Below are 19,257 nucleotides of genomic sequence, written 5' to 3' on the forward strand. Positions count from 1 at the left end.
AAAATGTTGCTGCTATATAATGCATTTATCCCAGACATATCCAACATCTTGGAATGACAAAATTCTTTGCTTTTAGCAAATAAGTAAGAGGGTAACGTAGGCTGCAATAAATAATTCAGAGACCTTGACAAAACCAGGAAGAGATTATTTAGTGTATGAAGTACACTTTTAAAAGTTGTCAAAAACCAAGACATTGTTGTGTGCATAATCTAAACCCAGGCATTAAGTAATAGCATGTTTTTAGGCCTTATAGATGTTTTATTAACTTAAGCATTCAGAAAATGAAAATCTTATTCTAATATGTACGTTGCTACTTGTCTAAGAAGGATGAGGGTCACTACTGCTTGACAGCATAGTTACTGAGGTAACTTAAATGATAATTCCTGTTCTAGACATTTTAACCTAAAATAAGTGTGTTAGCAAAGGGTAAAACAAAATTAACAAGTAGCATGTATCTCCTACCTATGCTAGAAAGTTACACTTCCCTCTCACTGTAAATAAAATGTATCCTAAAGCAAAATATCATTTAGACAAGTCTTAAGAGAAAAGTCAACTGCTGAATCAACACCTCTTCCTCAAAGAGCTGAGTTTTCATCACCTGTTGAAACTCTGTGCATTGCACTAAGGTCACAGCATGGAGTGGGCTTGAAAAATATGCTTTTGATGTTAAAACATCCTCCACATAACTTCAAAATGTGAGATGAAATTTCCACTGAACTTTAAAACCCACCCAGGACTCAAAATTTCTAAATTTAAACTTGGGTTATTTCAAATTAACTTCTCAACAGAAATCATACATAACAAGTCACACAAGAATCACAGAATTAAATGGGCTTTAAAACACTGAAAAACAGGGTCTGCAGCTCATTTAGTATCCATTGTCTTGAGCAGATGGGGAAAGGTAATTTATTTGCTGAAAAAAACCAAGGGAAAAAATAAGAAAAATTTTAAAATGCTACTACCAAAAAAAAAATCTACCCACCCAACAAAACCAGTCCCTCTAACAATGCTCCAAATGGGTGCCAGAAGGCAGAATGTGGACAAGCGTCAGGCTGTGCTCCTGCCCTCCACCCATTCCCAGAGACCTCAGCGTTGAAGCCACAACCTCATGTTACACCAGGTGAGTAACTCAAATCCCAGGGCATTACATACAGCAAGATAGAAGGAGTCTCTGAGACGGGGATTGGAGGATAAGCTGATTTCTGTTGCACACCCTGCCTCTCTCTCCACAAGGAGAAAGGTATCCCTGAGGATCCACCATCACTCTCCAGGTTTCAGTTTCCCTTCCCTTGTGTCTCTAAGGGTTACCTCATGGTCACAGCTCAGCAAATTCCATAAGCCTTATATGGAGAGTCCTTTACCTAGATGGATGCATGAACACACACACACACTACACAAGCGCTAAATTCCATAAAAGTACTTCATCTTTGATTTTGGTATTTACATGGTTTTTTCCGCAATGCAGCTATAGTAAAAAGAAAAATAATGCCTGGGCCTCTGTACACAGCTGATAACCAGCATGGTCCAGGATAAACTGAGAATATTTATTCTTTTCCTCCATGAGATATGGCTGAACTCTATCCACCAGCAAAGCATGCTCCATTTGCTCCTCCAGAGCAGTACCTGAGACATGAATAATTCAGCACACACACACACAGACAGACATACGTTCCATGCACATCTTCACTTACTGAGCCAGAGCGAAACATATGTCACAACTGTCTTCGCTTTAATGATTTTGAGAGAAGAATAAAGAGTAAGCTCAGCCCGATATTCTACCCTGTGGTTAATGTTATTATTGACAATTCATGGCACCCACAGCTGACATCTGCATTCCCAGTGAAAGCCCATCATTAGTTCTCCCAACTTCTGAAGACCATGCAGTTTAATATTTTGCATTTTATATTAATGATCTGGCATATATTTCTCCTTACCATGGTTTTATAGATGCTGCCTTTTTTGTGCACATAGCTTTATATAAAACCAATCTCAAGGTGCTATTCGAGTTTGCAAGTAAGATTATTACTACATTCAATACCTAAAAAAAGGGTTTTTTTTATTTCCTATGAAGTTCTTCTAAGCAGGGTTAAAAGTAAAGTATAAGAGAAATGAAAAATTTTATAGAATTATGACCCTTGGTTTTTTATTTCTAAAAGGCAAAAGGCATGACAATCAATAAATAGAATCTAAAAATTAACTTTAAAATTTTGGCAGTTATCTAACTTCAAAATTTTGGGGCTTTTCTAACTTTTATACTCAAATATTGAAAATACATACAACAGGGGCAAGGAATTCAGCAGTTTCCAAAGTTTCTAAACTTTATCGGCATCAAGGAGGTACAGTGTGTGAAATACTGTTTCAATTGTAACAATACAACCAGTGTGCTGCAGGAACATGATTACAATTTATGTGTTGTTGTTTTGTACAATGAAATATCACTCTGATTTACCACAGAACAAAATGGTTTGAAGAATCAGACCTATTAAAAACATTGCTTGAGACATATATTAAATTACTATATTTCCTTAAAATATATCACTGAAAATAAATTTTAAAATGTACAAAGGAAAGAAGTTAGTAGCCAATGGATAACACCAAGGTCTAACAGAACATACAAATATAGCTCCATTGGGGTTTTTCATTAGTAAACATAACTTGAGCAAAATATCAGGACTGTCAAAACTATGACTAAACAGATATGACCACAACAGAAAAAGTAGACTGTACTACAAACATTTCTCTCTTACTCTTCTTGGATTGCTCAAAATTTTAAACAAATTCACAATAAAACCCACAAAACTCTGTAATTGCAACTGGATGATAAATTTGCATCACCAGTATAAAGATAACAAATACAAAGCAGAATATTTACAATCAGTTGAAGTGACTGAATTACAATTCTCATCACCAACACGGGGCAATAAAAAGGCAGAATTATGGAAACAGGCATCTAGCACAGATGAACACCTAAGCCCTCTCTTTTGAAAACAAAGCTCCAGTTGGGCACTGAAAGCTTAGTAGTTACTATTTTCAGAGAACAGACAACTCAGTCAAATTCATTGATTGAATGTACAGTGACTTCATTTAGAAATCCTTCTGAGCCCTCACAACCAGAACTCAATGAGGGAATTTTACTGGGACATAAATGACTAAAATAAAAAGGAATCCTGTTCCGTCTAGACTGGTTGCCTCCCCTCAGGTAATTTGAGTAGACGAACTTCCCACTTCAATTACAGAAGGAAAAGTCATAGTTCTAAAAAACCCTAATTATAAAACAGATGTGTCATTATCACCATGGGATATTTACACAGAAGAAAATTGCATATGGGAATATAAGTTTTAATAATTTATTTTACACTGAATGTAGGCTATCTTCAAAGTCAAACACAGGATTTTAGTGCTTCTGTTTTTTCTAATTATTTTTCCTAGAGCTTGTCTTGCATGTAGTATGGAGGGATTCTTACCTTAATTGGACCACCTAGTGTCTGTTGCAGCCAATATTTTCTCTTTCTACTTCTACTCTCCTCACACTCTTTTCCTTTCTATCAGCCATTCACAATGACTCCTCATAGGAATAGCTATTGCTAAGTTTTAACAAGGCTGTCTTTATGATAAGGAATTATCACTCCAGTGAATTAAAGAACCGTGGGAAAATTCCTTCATCTTAAAAACATTAGTCAAGCCATTTTATACTTGAAAAGATTGTGGCACTGGTGTTTTCAGAATATAAATCACATCATGGTATTTAAAATAAGACTGTCTAGTACAGTTAGTATGAAGCCTTGTAAAAACTAGAAATGAGGGGGGAAAAAGTAATAACAATCAGCACTTATTCACAACGACTGTCTTAGAAAAGGAACCACCTACGTTGCCTAAACCATGATAGAACTAAAAATTAAGTATCAGCTTGTAACACCTGAAGACTTGTAAATATCTATCATTTCAGTACACAATCTGTTTTCAGATATCTAGTTCATTGTGTTCATGGTTATCTTATGAGTAAGAAACACTGAAAATATTATACTCATTTCAAGAGAAACTGGTATTCTTCTTCATATTTATTTTAAATAAGAGGAATATTCTAAAAAGGATGAAAACATAGTCTTCACATTCTCTCCTAGACCATAAGAGTCAGTCAGGCTATTCAATCATGTTAGAATTATAGATTGGTCTGGGTTTAATGGGACCCTAGAGATCATCCAGTTCCAACACCCTGCCATGGACAGGCACACTTTCCACTAGACCAGGTTGCTCAAAGCCCCATCCAACCTGGCTGTGAACACTTTTAGCGATGTGGGGCATCCACAATTTCTCTGAGCAACCTGCTCCAGTGCCTCACAAAGCTCACACTTAAAAATTTCTTCCTACTGCCTCATCTAAACCTGGCCAATGAAAGCCATTCCCCATTGTTTTATTACTACAGGCCCTTGTGAAAAGTCCCTCTCCAGATCTCTTCTAGGCTCCCTTCAGGTATTGGAAGGCTGCAATAATGTCTCCCCTAAGCATTCTCTTTTCCAGACCAAATAATCCCAATTCTCTCCCCATTAGGGAGCATAATCCCAATTCCGGACTGAATAATCCCAATTCTCTCTAATCTCAATTAGGCATGGAAACGAAAATACTAGTGAGGTCCTTCTTTCAACCTTCATAAAACCAATCCTGAATTATCCAATTATATTGGCTACATCCTTCTAATTAACTTTGACTGGTTTTTTTTTCTTTAGTTCTTTTCCCCTAGAAACAGGAAAAAGATGGGAAGAGACGGGGAGAAAGCTGAAAAAATGAAATATTGTTGCTAGATCAATTGTAGAAAAGGAGTAATTAAAACTAAATTAGGGAAATAAGACATTACAACATTGGAACACACTCACTGTTTCCATATGACATTTCCCCAATACTCTATAGATTTTTGTTTTGAAATATATTGGACAAGAAAAGCCGTGTTTAAGACTTCACTGCCATTACTTAGAAAACTAGACATAACAATGCAACTGGAAAACCTGCCCCACTGGAAAGTTTTTCACACCTTCTACTTCAGCTGTGATTACTGTCACATTTTTAAGATATTTGAATATTTGCTTGAGACAGAAGCTAGGTTTACGTCCACTTGGCAGTCCCTATGGGAATGACTGTCATAAACTATGAGCTGAAGGAGACAGTTTTTCTATTTAATCATAAGTTTCCATAGCGTAAGAAGATAAAAATATACTGCAGACAAAAAGTGAGGGGTTCTAAATGTTCGAATTCATGAGAAGCAGAAAATCATTTAACAAAGATATTGAGAAAAGCTTTTTAAGGAAACCTTCAAAGAACAAAAAAATTGGTTTTGGACTTTATTCTCCAAACAGTGTTTAAGATTTAAAATATCTCAGTCATTTCATTTACAACCCAACTTAAACTTTCAGGTGTGACTTTGTATTTTTTACAGCAAGTTTCATGGTTTACTGAGAAAGTATCACATCAGGGTAAGCAAGTAAGAGTACAGACACAAACACCTGAAAAATATAAAGGATTTAGTATTATGGTCACTTCTAAAGCTACTCTTGGGGAACTACTTGTCCTGTATCTCTCTCCCAGAAGCAACACTTCATGTCTCTTCTGACAATTAATGATAATCTGCCATTCAAAATTTTCTGGTGAGACATGCTTCATGTTGAGGTATAAGAACACTTATATTTTGAGAATAAAACAGGACATGATGGAATTTAATTAACTCCCTTTTGCTTTTATATAATACTCTCTTAAACCTTATTTTGGAAAATATGGAAAACAAGGCACCTCCAGTATGATCCATAGTGCCCCCCTGGGTTGGGGAAAGGAGGATCAAAGTAATAGATGTAAGGAAAAGAAAGAAATCAATGGGGTTTTTTCACACAATCTAACCAGAAAGTAAAACAGTCAAGCTTCAAGCTAATTACAACACTAAAGAATGCTCCCCAACAGAAAGCAGCTTAGATAAAAAAAATAAGAGCATGAAAACACCAAAGACATCCTGATCAGCATGTACTAATTATCACTCTTCAACAATAACTTACTATTTGCACACACCATAGCAAAGGAGATCTTTTTTGAAAAGAGATGCAAAAATGAACAGAAATGCTACTTTCCAGTTGCTGTGCACTTTACCAAAACACAAGGAGTAACAGTGAAGAAAGCACAAGGTAGCTGTCTGAAAGTTTACCAAAAACATAAGATTTTTAAATTGTGCTATTCAGACATACAAGTCAGGTTTTTAATGATGGATAAAAGATGAACAACAGGGAAGGGGAATAAGGCAAGAAGGACTTTAAAATTACAACCAGCTATGACATGTCAATCCTACTTCACGGACCCAAAAGCTTATTCAGCATCACTCCCTTACTGTGTTGATTGTCCATCCTGTAAGCCACCATTTGTTGCTCTTCCGATACTGTAATACTGCCCTTTTGGAATTTCAGAATACTCAAATCCATTACCTGGCCAGGCTGCCCTTGCTCTCAATAAACAGTACCATAAAAACTGGAGGCTGATGAACAGCCAAGCTTAATGCACCTCTCCCAGACTAAGAGCAGAAAGCAAAGCAAAAAATGAGTGGATGGTCCATATTTCATTTACCTGACAGCCCTGAGCCATGAAGGAATGAGGTGACATGTATTGAGGGGTTGAGAATATAACACACAACAGGAACACCAGTACAAGCATTTGGGTGTTTGTTAGATAGGTCTTCACAAGAAATAATCTAAAGGGTGCAGGAGCAAACATGCCCATAGCATCCTTACTTTCCAGGGTACTATTAGTAACAAAAGCATTTTAAATCTGTATTTTCAGGTGATACCATTTGAAAAAGAATCTCAGAATTAAAATTAAGGACAGAAGGGTGACTGGAGCCAGGTGCATTTGTAAACAGAAGAGATGCAATTAAACACTTGCATCTCTGAATTGTGCCCTCAAAACTTTCACAGTACAACTTTAAGATAAGGTTAATAGGCCAAAAAGTGAGCGACAGCATGGACTGTGAGCCTTACATTGCTTTAAAATGAGATTTGTAAAAGAAAAGTCAGATATGGTAATATTTTACAGGGATTTAAAACAAACATTTTATCATGCATTAATTCAATGAGCACATTGGCTGTGGGCAGGATTTATGACCAGCATACCTGTTTACCATGACAAATTTTATCAATAGCAACAGCATTGTTATGTATAATGACAAAGAAAACTTGATCTTGACTTAATTCAATGCACAAAGTATCAGGAATTTAATCAAATCTTTATCTCCTTTCTAAGCATTTAAATAATTACTCTTCTTCAAGCATTCAGTCTATTCTTACCATTGCAATCTGGTCTCACAAAAACTTGGCTAGAGTTAAAAAATTTAAAGGCCAGGGTTAGAAAGGAAAAGGAAAGTTGTACTTATTTTCAGCATCTTTGCTAAGAATGCATTAATCAGATCCTACACCATGCCAGTGTTACTTTTTGTTACTTAACTGAGGAAAAAAATAGTTCCTAATGTTTAGTGTCCATACATTTACAAGTAGCTACTCAACATTACCTAAGAAAAAACAAGGTTTTTCAGGAAGAGCTGTCTCCAAGATGACTGGAGAATGAATACACATTCTTTTGTGGACTGTTTCAGATGAAAAGGGATTTCGGTTTGCCTGCATTTGCTTCCGTGGCTATTAGTTATTCTACTGTCAGCTTCCTTTGTTATGTTAGAATAATCCCCCAAATTAGAAATTCTAGCTATACATCTGCAGTTACTATAATGATGAACTCAACTACATACAGATACAAATCAAGAATCTGAAAAGCAACAAGTACTGTAGGGATTTAGCTCTGTACTCATTAAGACTAAACACCATAAGGAATGTTGGGTCCATTTATATTCAGAGTAATATGAAAAAATCCAGATTTTTTGTGTGTGGAGCTCACAAAGGTCGAGAGGCATGCTTATTTCACTAGGATACAGCATTCTTTCTATAAATTTGACTTTAGCAGGAGAGATGAAAGCAGTGAGACAGCAATGTCATATTTTGAGTTGCTATTAATAACAATCAACACCATGCCTCAGACTGAAGAAAATTACAATAAAAAGATCTTTTTAAATCTGAAGAATCACTTGTTTTTCTTGACACAAACATCTCTTGCAACAAAATGGGATGTGTTACAAGCTTTTAGAAACTAGATGTCACAGAAACAGTAACTAAAAGAAATAGTCAAAGGATTCCATCAGCATCCTTGAAGACAGACTTTTGCAGCAGCTATACATGATAAGCATCAGAATTCAATACAAACCCTATCATGTAAAGAGACAACCAAAACAATTGACATGTTTTACTTAAGAATTCACTTATAGATTTCTCCCAATCAAAGAAACTCAATTTTTTATGTTTCCTTCCTCCTAAGACTTTTCTGTATAGACACCTAGAGCCAAATACACACTATGTATGTCAATCAGTCTATTCTCTTAGATTCCTTTGTTTCTTTCTAGAATGCTGCTCTAGTTTATTCCTGACACGCTACAGCAAAATCAAAAAGTAAGTAACAATAAGCCTCACCGATAACAACACGGATTAAAATTTGTAACAAGCAAGTCCTTATCCACTCACTTTCTCTGCATTATGAATGCAATATTTCAGAGAGAATATTCTGACAAAGCCAGAAAACTCTGCAGTGCTCAGCTGGAAAAATAGGTCATGCATTTGACAATAAGCTCAGATAAAAATATCTTAGTTCACGAGACCTGACTAAAACTTGAGGTTGGGCTGAGCAAAGGTGTTTATCAACAGGGTTTGAATGTGCATTTCCCCAGCTGCAAAGCTGCATCTCCAAGAGCAGAGTAAGCTGAGTCATGTGGGGGGTGAGACAAGGGACATGCTGCAAATCTTGTAACTCATGATGGAAAGCAAGTACAGTAACTCCATCATTCACCTTCACGACTCAACTACTTTCCATAGCAAAGCAAACAATGCCAGATTCCAGAGCAACCTCTGCTTTGGGGAATTTTTGGAGTGAGGATTTGTTTGGAAGGCAGGGAGGAATGTTCTGGTTTTGAGCAGCAGCAAAAGTGAACTTTGTGTAATTATTTTATTTGAAGATCTGCAAAAAAAAATGAACAAAAAAAATGAATAAAAACCTAACTTACACAACTTAAATAGGAACTTACTTTTTCTTGCCATTTACAAGTTACATTATATTTACCTCTCTTGGTGATAAAATTCTGTTGATCATTTCTTGCCAAGCCAAATATCCTTGGGTGCCCATTTTTATAATTAAGCTTCTAAAATTAACCTAAAAACAGCTGTGCTTTTTAATCTTTATAGTAGGGCCACTGCTAATGACTTCTTGCAGCTAAAGCCCTGCTTGCACTCATACTGATAACATTATCTTAATTTGTCCTTGACTTTAAAAAGGTATTACATAGTAACTAGCTCCTCTTTCTCATTCCCACGGCACAGAAAAAAACAAACAAAATCAAACACTGCTCAAAAGCAGACTTTTCCTAAACACTGAGAATCCTCTGGAAATCTACTGATCATTTTTCCCATTTGCCAGGTGGGATTCATCATGCTAAGTATGGACACTTCACTACAAATGAGGGCTTCCTCCCATTCCACTACAAGACAAAGCTTAACCAAAATAATTATGAGTTTTGAAAAGTGTTATTTTGCTAGTACATGCACATGCCAAACTGAATGATGGTACACTTCTTATATTAACATGTTTACTTCAAAGGAAGTGCAACAGCAGTGAATGGCAGGTTAGACTCAAAAGGAGAGCAGAGACGAGGCAAGACATGAAGGTAAATAAACATGGAACCACAGGTGGAGCAGCAGGTAAGAAAATGTAAAAAAAAAATGAGAACCCATGAGTGGTTATAGAAGACTGTATTTTTCAGAGGAGTACATGGAATTCTTGCTTAGGGAAAAGTCTTAATGGTAGGAGGGATCCAGGAAACGAACACCTACTTTTCAGAAAAGGCTAGAGAAAGGACATCCAGATACAGAATTAAAATGTGTTAACAAAAACCTTCTAGTCCTAATCTAACACATCTTCCCCACAAATCACTCCTTTTAAAAAGCAGCTGTCCTAAGCCACAGTATGACTACACTTCCAAGAATACTTGAGTAATTTCTGGTGACTGGTACCATACCTACACTTGCAATTCCCACTTACACTGAGTGATTGAGCTGAGTAGTACCTTACTCAACACTGGAAGAATCAATTGTGGTTTAGAAAGGCTGAAATGTCCTGCAGTTTACTAATATTGGTTTTATCCTATTAGAAGCACTGAAACAATAATTTTGTTTTTTCAGAAGCATTACCAGATACTAGTGTTCTCTCCATGGGCTATTTTGGCTAAATTTAACACACTGTTGTGGTTTAACTACAGTAGGTGCTAAGCCTTCCACAGCCACTCACTTCCCTGGAATAATATGGGGGAAGAGAATCAAAAGGGTCTAAGTGAGGCAACTCAAGGTTTGAGATAAACAGAGTTTCAAAGTCATAGCAAAAGCTGCACATGCAAATAAAAGCAAAGTAAGGAAGTCATTCACCACTTCCTGTGGGCAGGCAGGTGTTCAGCCATCCCCAGGGCAGCAGGGCTCCATCACATATAATGGTGACTTGGGAAGACAAATGCCACCACTACAAACATCCAAATGCCACCACTACAAACATCCATCTTCCCCCAGCTTTATATGCACAGTACAACTCCACATGGCAAGGATGCGATATGATGTGATGGCAAGGATGTGACCAACTCCCTTCTGTCAGCAGAAGTCAGCTGTCCTGGCTGTGTCCCCTCCCCTACTCTTTGTGCACCCCAAGCTCAGTCACTGGTGCAGCAGGGCAAAACAGAAAAGGGCTTGAAGCCATGCAAGTGCTGCTCAGCAATAACAGAGAACACCCCTGTGTTATCAGCACTACCCCATGCTGATTTGCAAATCCAAAACACAATACTATGTGAGCTACTATGAAGAAAACAACAACAAATAAGTCTGGTAATGACACCAGCAAGAGCCCCTAGGTGATATTCCAGCCTTTATTGTATTTGAAAGCTGGTTTTATAGAAAACAAGTTCCCTATTTCTAGTACTGTTTAATAGCTCTTTCTTGTGATCACTAAGACTTTATTCTTAGACTCTATTCTTCTTTTCCACAACTTCTGCAATATACTTCCTCATTATACATTTTCCCTACAGCCTGTGCCACTGGGAGACCCTGCTGTTGAGGACTTAGCAGAGGACCAACTGCCTGGTTTCAAACAGAGATTTGAGAAAGAGGTGACAGAGCAGCCTAACAAGTACTGTGAAGCTCTGGTAACAAATACACCAGGCTAACTCCTCCATCCCCTCTTGATTTCACTGCCTAAATATTCAAACATGCTCCAGAAATGCGAAATTTTCCAACAGTGTCTAGCAGATGGTTTCAAATGGCCATTTTTTTCTTGAGCAAGTGGAAATAAATCAACATGTATTTTAAGGCTGTTTTCAGTCTAAATTCTGACGCATTGCTTGTTATCAAGATGCAAAATACTCAAATGCCTTTGGTGTTTATATTTACTCTGAAGCTTTTACTTATATAAATAAGATTAAAACTGAAGTAAGAATTAGTAACTAACGATAAGCAGTAAAACTGAAAGTACTTACATTAAACTTAATAATGTCGTATATCAAGTACCGAGGGACAACCTGTCCATTAACCTTGTCGATGATCATTTCCTTAAAAAAAGAGAGAAAGCATTGGCATTTTTTTCATAACTATAGAAGAAGAATGTCAACATGTTTATACATAGTGCATATACCTGCAGGCATGAAGCAATCAAATACTGGCCACATCGTTATAACAAAAAAAAATTTACATCAGGTTAAGTTTATAAAAATATTATCGTGGTCTTAAAGGTCTCTCATTAAGCTTTCAACAAAACACCAGGAAGCTGTGCTAGGGCTTCCTATTCTGATTTGCAACATTTATACATCAGTTTCCCCACAGCTTTAAAAAATTTGAGTGAACAATGAGTTTTTAGAAATGTCAGTAAGAACTGTGATCCTAAGCCAACGAATCACTACTGGAAATCTTGCCCACAGTCAGAAGTACAACAGCAAGGATGTAAAGAATAAGCATTCACATTCATTTTCTACACTTAGGTTGGATCTTTTCATTTGAACAGTGTCCTAGGCAGCAGTGAGAGCTGCAATTTGCTTGAACATTGCACTGTGACTAAACAGGATGGCTCCTTCAGACAGAAATATCCCCGACACTCTCTGCAGCACATGAAGTCAGCTACCATTCAATATGTACCGGCAAATCAGACTGAAAACAGGTCAGGTAGCAAAAGAACATTAATGATCAACATCCAAACACAAAGTTTCCAGAACTTAATGGTACATTCAAAAACACATATACCCTACATGGTGGTGCTTACATCTGTAATTCAGGCTTCCTATGACAGGAATTAGACATAGTATATAGAGTCTCAGGAACCAACAAGACTGAAAATTGTAACAAACAACCACTGCTAGATCATTTCCAGAGACAACTCTGAAATAACTCCCTCCCCTACCTGATTCTTGGCTAATAAGTTACAGGAGCTACAGATTTTTTTTTATTATTAAAAAAAATTAAAAGTTAAAATTCCAAATTCACACGAACAAGATAAAACAATTGAAAACCATGAAAACAGTTCACTATGACATGATGAAAACAAAATCAAGAGCTCAAGAATTATTTCAAAAAAGATCGTATCAACTCAAATTAATTTTGTTTAGTTAATGTCCTATTATTTTTATGTCTTACAACCTTTTAATTTCTCTCAGAATCCATAGATACTACAAAATAAACCCAAAAAAACCTGATTGACTCATGTAAGATTGATTTTTCAGTCTGTACAACAGTAACAAGATTCTTGAATTGTACCTAGCATCTAACCATAATTTGCTTTGAAAAAAAAAAGTAAGCAGTTCAGTTGTAAAAGCATAGATTCGGTTTTTTAGCAAACATAAAGCTTGAAGCATTTAAAACTAAACTAGAAGACATGAACACACTGTTCTCAAAAACCACTGGGAAATTTTAAGTTGCCTACTTAATATTGTGGAATCTCATCTTCTGTGAACACAACACTGAGATGAACACTGGGATTTCAAAGCCATGAGCAGCATTCACAGGTGTTGCGAATGTCTACCTGAGCTGGCCTTATACATCATTCCACATAATTTTTTTAAAAAAATAAAAATTAAAAAAGCATTAATCCAATGAGTGAAAACTGTTCCTTTGTAATATCGCAATATCTTACCTCTAAAAATTTAGTCATGGGCACTATCAAATAACATGTGTAAAAAAGGTCTACATAGAAGTGATGTAACAAATGCCATTCTGCCAGCGTCCAATATTTAGGTAGGACACTGGTGAGCTCTCAAAGGAACAGCAGACACAATGCTGCAATGCCTTCCTTGACAATAAATTTTATAACTAACTACAAGAACAGATGGGTACGACTCAAGAGACAGAAGGCATGATATGCAAACTTGGATGAGGGTGCAAAGATATAATGCAAGGGGGAAAAAAAAACAGGATAAAAAACCCCACTCGAAATTCCTCATAGTAATCAGGTGAAATAAATAACAAAGAAATAGTGAAACAAAAGAATGCTGTTGTTTTTCATTAGCTCTCAACTGAACTGGCAGGTGAAACAACTTTTTTGAAACACATTTAATTGTGCACATAGGGTTTAAAGACTCACTTTCTCAGTATGCATATTCAGAACCTCAGCTTTGATGCAAAGCTAGCATTTGTATGCAAAACCCTGAAAACATTTCAATGCCTGGTATTACAAGATTTTATGCCTAATTTTAAAAATCTGAATCTCTGCATATTCAGTTTAAGGATTATAAAATGCAACAAAGAGGACCAAGAACTGTTTTTAAACATCTTTTGAAGTGTTTATTTTTAACTTTTTCTCTACTTCAGACATGTAAATATTTTTATTCTATTACTGATCAAATAAGTCTTTTTTCCTCATCTCCTCCCTTCTTATCTTCCTCCCCTGCCTCCTGTTCTCTTTGACAACCTGAGTGAATCCCAGCTACCAGAGCAAAAAACAATAGCACAATATGCCTTAGAAGATGAGATGACAAATTCCTGCACTGCTCATCTTCATCACGACAACAACATTCCCTGCTCCATTAGTTACGCCAATACAACTGTCATAAGGCAAAAACTATAAAGTGAGTATAAGAATGGCTCAGATTAGAAATGCTCTAACACATCATTATTTTACAGTCTGATTTCAGAACCTTCCTTAAAATTACCAGAATTGAGAAATACACCAGGGAATAGCCCCCAAGACAACTTCAGAGAAGACAGGAAAATGTAGTATCTGAGAAATGACCACAATTAAACTCATTCATTCTTACCTGAGCAATGATCTAATACTATATTTAGACTCTATTTAAGCCAATTTTTAGATAACTAAAAACGTAAACCCAAATCCACTGAAATGACGTATAATATAACATAAAAGTATCCATAAAGCACACCTGCATCCATGCAGTTTCCTTCTACAGACTCCATGAAGATTTACAGCCAGTATTGTGTGTTTTAAAACTATCTCTGCTATTAACACTTTCCCATTAGCCACTGGTCTAGGTATTTACTTAACCCATGGGTCTGAAGAACACGGTCCAGTGATCAATTAATGCAATGTAATCTGGCAGCACTGTGCTGCTGTTACTCTCCTCAATCCTGCGGTGTTGCACTGCAGAGTTGTTCAGTATACCACACCTGCAACAGTGCTAAGAGCTTTTTGCGGGACAAGTACCAGAACAATGATGCTGGACTGAGAACTCATGGGCTTTTTTCCTTGAACTACATCTCTAGAGAGTAACTGGGACTTAAAATAATCCAAAATTCAATCACAAAGCAAAGGATCCAATTTTACCAGCTACTTGCAGAATGTATTTTTGGCTGACACAGAGTATGGAATCAGATCTAATAATGCACGTGTTTGTTGTTCTTTTTCCTCCTGTGCCTTTTCTTAATCTTTTATCCATTTATCTTTAACACAATTCTAGTCACTGCTGTATTTCAGGATTGAACACAGTTTTTGTTTCTTGCCTTTTTTCTTAAATCTATTTTGCATAATCTATTTTCTACCAGCTTTTGCAAACTCAAAAAGTTTTAAGTTCTGCAATTTTTGAGACAGCTTACAAACAGGAAGGTCTCTACTGCTACAAAAACATAAATGAATCTTTATCTAACTGTCCATTTATGAAATTCCCGGCCCTCTTAAGTCTTCAAGTGTAAACAGTATTTCATATAAAAATAAAATAATTTAAAAATTGTTTTAAAACTGTGAAAGTTATTTCAAAGGATGCCTAAGGATGCCTCTGCCTTTTCTTCTCAACTGTTCCAAAGCTGAGCAGAATGCCAAGAAAGCTCCTGAAAATAGCTGTTTCGGTTCTTTGCATGACAGCCAAAACATTTGAACAAAACTATGCATTCCCTCAGATAACACTATGGATGCAAAACACTCGGCTTCTAAAAGAATAAGTCATACTAGTCACCTGTAGGTGAAATTTAAATTAGCTTTAATGAGCTTTGCAGAAAACTTTCTTCCATGACAGGAGAACAATTGCAACTGCAAAGCTGGAGATGAACACAGAGTGTTGCAGATCTGTCATCACCCTGGATGTAACTGATCACGTAAGAACTGCTTGCAAGTAATTTCAGCCTGAAGTGAACCACAAATGCATCTGAAATTCTCAAAGACAACCACATGAAAGCCTTACATCAGAGGCCTTAAAGCAAGTTAATAGATCCCTGAATGCATGGAAATTGCCTTTATGAAAGTTTCATGTATACTGTCATTCTAAATAATGTTAGGGGGACATTAATCTTTTGTATTCTTAAACCCAGTAGTTGTTTGCTGCACGGAACTCATATTTCTGTTTTCTCTTGCCTTTTTTCTCATACTTTTAAGAATACTGTAAAGCCATACCAATTGGACCATCCCATTCTATATTTTCATTCTCTGAAAGAGAGAAAGAAGCTACTTCAAGGATAGTAAGTATGAACTACTTCAGCCTGTAATTAAAGAATAAACTTCAACAACCCTTCGAGCACTAACTAGCAAAATATGTTACTAGAGAAAAGGACAACTTCTTCCCATGGATTTAAAAAAAAAATAAAATCAATCATGCATATATCTAGAGAGAAGGATCATTCATGGATATTTTCATTTGGCATCAACATTAAACAAATATTCAATTACAAACTTAAGCTCTTCTGATGCTTCAATTAATAGGCAAATCTTATCCTCAAACTTGTTAAAGGAATTTCAATTGGAAAAAAAATATTCCAGCAACAGCTTTTTATTTAACTTTGTTTGTTTTTATTTAACATTAATTATTTAAATTTGTTTAACTGTGTATGTTTTTATTTTATTTGTTTTTTATTTAAAACAAATTCAGAAATCTGCACTATGGAAAGTATTTGTCCATTGAAAGGTCTTTGTTTTATCTCAGAGTACTTCATTCAATCAGTAGTTGTTCATTTCATGTCATTTTGCTTTTCACTTTATTTAAAAAAAAAGTGTGGGAAGAAAAAACAAGTAAAATCACACTAAGACTGATTTTATGCCAATAAAGTGAAACACCAAAATGCACTATTAACAGTCAAACTTTTACAGAACAACAAATTAAGCAAAGTTGTAGTTCCTGCCCTGGGTACCTGAGAGAACTTTAATTATTCTTAAGAGACCTAAACTATAAATCTGGGGAACACAGCACATCAGATCTCTTCTTCCATGCCCCAGAGCTACATTATGCACTTATCTCTATCCCTGTCTTCCACTGTGTACGTATCAGCCACCTTTACTAAAACATCTGTTTTGAAATAAAGAGAATCATTAAATGAAAGAGCAGCCATTTCCCTCAAGAACACCTAGGACTGCACCATATGGACACTAGCAAGTCATTACTTTCTCAAGAGCCTTAGAAGTAGCAGGGGAAAAAACCAGCAAGACCAGGCTTTTTATCTCAAAAGTATGGAACCTAAAGTATGTCATTAAGAATAATATTATGTATATCATTAGGAAGCTGCCTGGCTGAAGAGTCTCCTACCAGACATGACAGCTTGTGCAACCACTTCTGAGCTGACAGCATGGCATTTCTTGCATTATGCTCTCAATTTTTCAGTGAAGCAGAAGTGGTGGAAAATATTCCATTATCTGCTTCTCTGTCCCTAAGACAATCCATTGTTCCTTGCAGTAATTATCCTCGCAGATTCAATTTATACACGCTTCACATGTAAATGTGTGTGTTCAGTAAGACACATCACTCCCAGAAGTGACATTTCAAGCACAATACTGACAACAAGGGCCTGAGAAAGGAAAGAAAGTTAATAAAGACGATATGGCTGTAAAGTAAACTCTGAAGCATGAGGCTTCAGAGGATCAATATGGAAGATATCTCAGGTACAAAAATACTTCATCAAGCAGCAGTTACAGCAATGTAGAGTCTCCAATACTACTGAAACATAATAGGAAACTACACTGAGCTATTAGTGAAAGAGCGAGTGGAATTCTCTTGGTCATGTGAAATAAGACAGTCAAGAAAGAAATCATTTCTTCTTGTGGCTATGGTTCTGAAAAGTTTGCCAATAGTCCAGCCCAGCCTCCAAAACACAAATCCATATGTTTTACAGCTTGTTTTACAACTGGCTCAAAAAGTTCATTAGCAAGTTTACATAATTTAAATTAGCATAGCAACTTAGAAATGTTTTAGCCTTAAATAAATGTAACTAAGCCATTTCTAAATCACTCAAAAACTTAGATCAGTTGAAAATAAAGGTCACAGAAACAAAAACATCAATTCACAAAAAGTGTATCAAAACATGAAGAAAATTTTATCAAATTTTATAAGTATTTCTATAAGCTGTAAAAAACTGACCATGTTTACTATTTCAAAATATAAAGCCATAGCAAGAGAAAGTTCTGCAATATTTTTTTTAGATTCTCTTCAAGTTTTTCCTCATATTCAGAGAATGTCATCTCAATACCTTAATTTGTTTCAAAGACAAACAGCTCCCCCCAGAGCAGTCATCAGTCCTATTCTGTAGGTAAGGAATTTCTTACAAAATGCAACTCCCACATTCAGCCAGTGACTGAACTTATATTCCTCCTGAAATCCTATGATTCACCAATTCAGGAGTAAAACTTTGGCCCTGTTTATGAACAAAAGCAAATAGCTCTGAAATTGTTACAATGGTTATACAATATGCTCCTTACCCCATCTAGAAGAGTGTTTGCTAGATGTGTGCGAAGATCTTTACGAAACGGAAACTCCAGGTTGGACACATGAAAAATGGAATTGTCTCTATCAATCATATAAACTTCATTCTTGCCATCAATCAGCATCATGTACCTGCAAAGGCAGTGTTAAGGTATTATAATTACAGGTATATCCTCAAAATCTCTATTGTTTTGTTTTGTACTAAATGTTAAAGAAAAGTAATTGTGACAGATATTATTTAAAAAAAACATTTTAAAACGATTTTTTTACATTTAAAAGTTTAAACCTGTAAACTAACCAAAGGGATATCCTAGACCATATGATGTTCTCAGCAATAAAAAATGGGAAAAGGAGGAGGAAGGAGGGAACATTTGGAGTTACAGTGTTTTTCTTCCCAAGTCACCATTGTAAATGATGAAGCCCAGCTTTCCTGGAAATGGCTAAACACATGCCTGCCAATGGGAAATAGTAAAAATTCCTTACTTTTGTTTACATTTATCTTTACCCTTGATCTTTCTCACTTTCACCCTTCTGATTCTCTCCCTCATCCTGTTACAGGATGCACGACCTTAGTTGCTACAGGAGTTAAACCAGGAAACACCTCAGATATTCCTTTCACATGGACAAACACTTCAGGGCTGCAGTTCTTCAGCTGAGTCCATGTAATAGACCCCTAAAAGCCCACGGAGAATTTTCACAGGCATTCTGTATGGAAAGAAAGTTTTTGCTAAGCATACCTCTCTACATGCCATCTTACTTCATAACTAGATGATCTGGATGGTCCCTTCCATCCAATCCAAAACATTCTATGATCCTATGATTTCTATGATTCTGTATCTTACTTCAGAGAGATGCTGAGAAACAGCATGTGCTGAGTTTGAAGACAGACAAAAATCTCATCTCAGGACAGTGAATTACTTTCATGTAGAGTCATCTGTCTGGGTCTCATGGTAATATACCCATCTAGCTTAGAATCTGAACAAGTTCTC

General features: G+C 36.1%; 1 protein-coding gene across 1 annotated transcript in view; it reads right to left on the reverse strand.

Moving 5' to 3' along the window:
• The window catches only part of RNGTT (RNA guanylyltransferase and 5'-phosphatase), a 172,766-nt gene that overhangs the window by 111,512 nt on the left and 41,997 nt on the right, over nt 1-19,257 (reverse strand). The window contains exons 9-10 of the mRNA XM_063389629.1: nt 18,265-18,400; nt 11,630-11,701 (exon numbers count right to left, since the gene is read on the reverse strand). Of these exons, the coding sequence (XP_063245699.1) occupies nt 11,630-11,701; nt 18,265-18,400 (208 nt within the window). The remainder of the gene's footprint in view (nt 1-11,629; nt 11,702-18,264; nt 18,401-19,257) is intronic.

This window comes from Prinia subflava, chromosome 2 (assembly GCF_021018805.1).
Source record: "Prinia subflava isolate CZ2003 ecotype Zambia chromosome 2, Cam_Psub_1.2, whole genome shotgun sequence".
Classification (NCBI taxonomy): domain Eukaryota; kingdom Metazoa; phylum Chordata; class Aves; order Passeriformes; family Cisticolidae; genus Prinia; species Prinia subflava.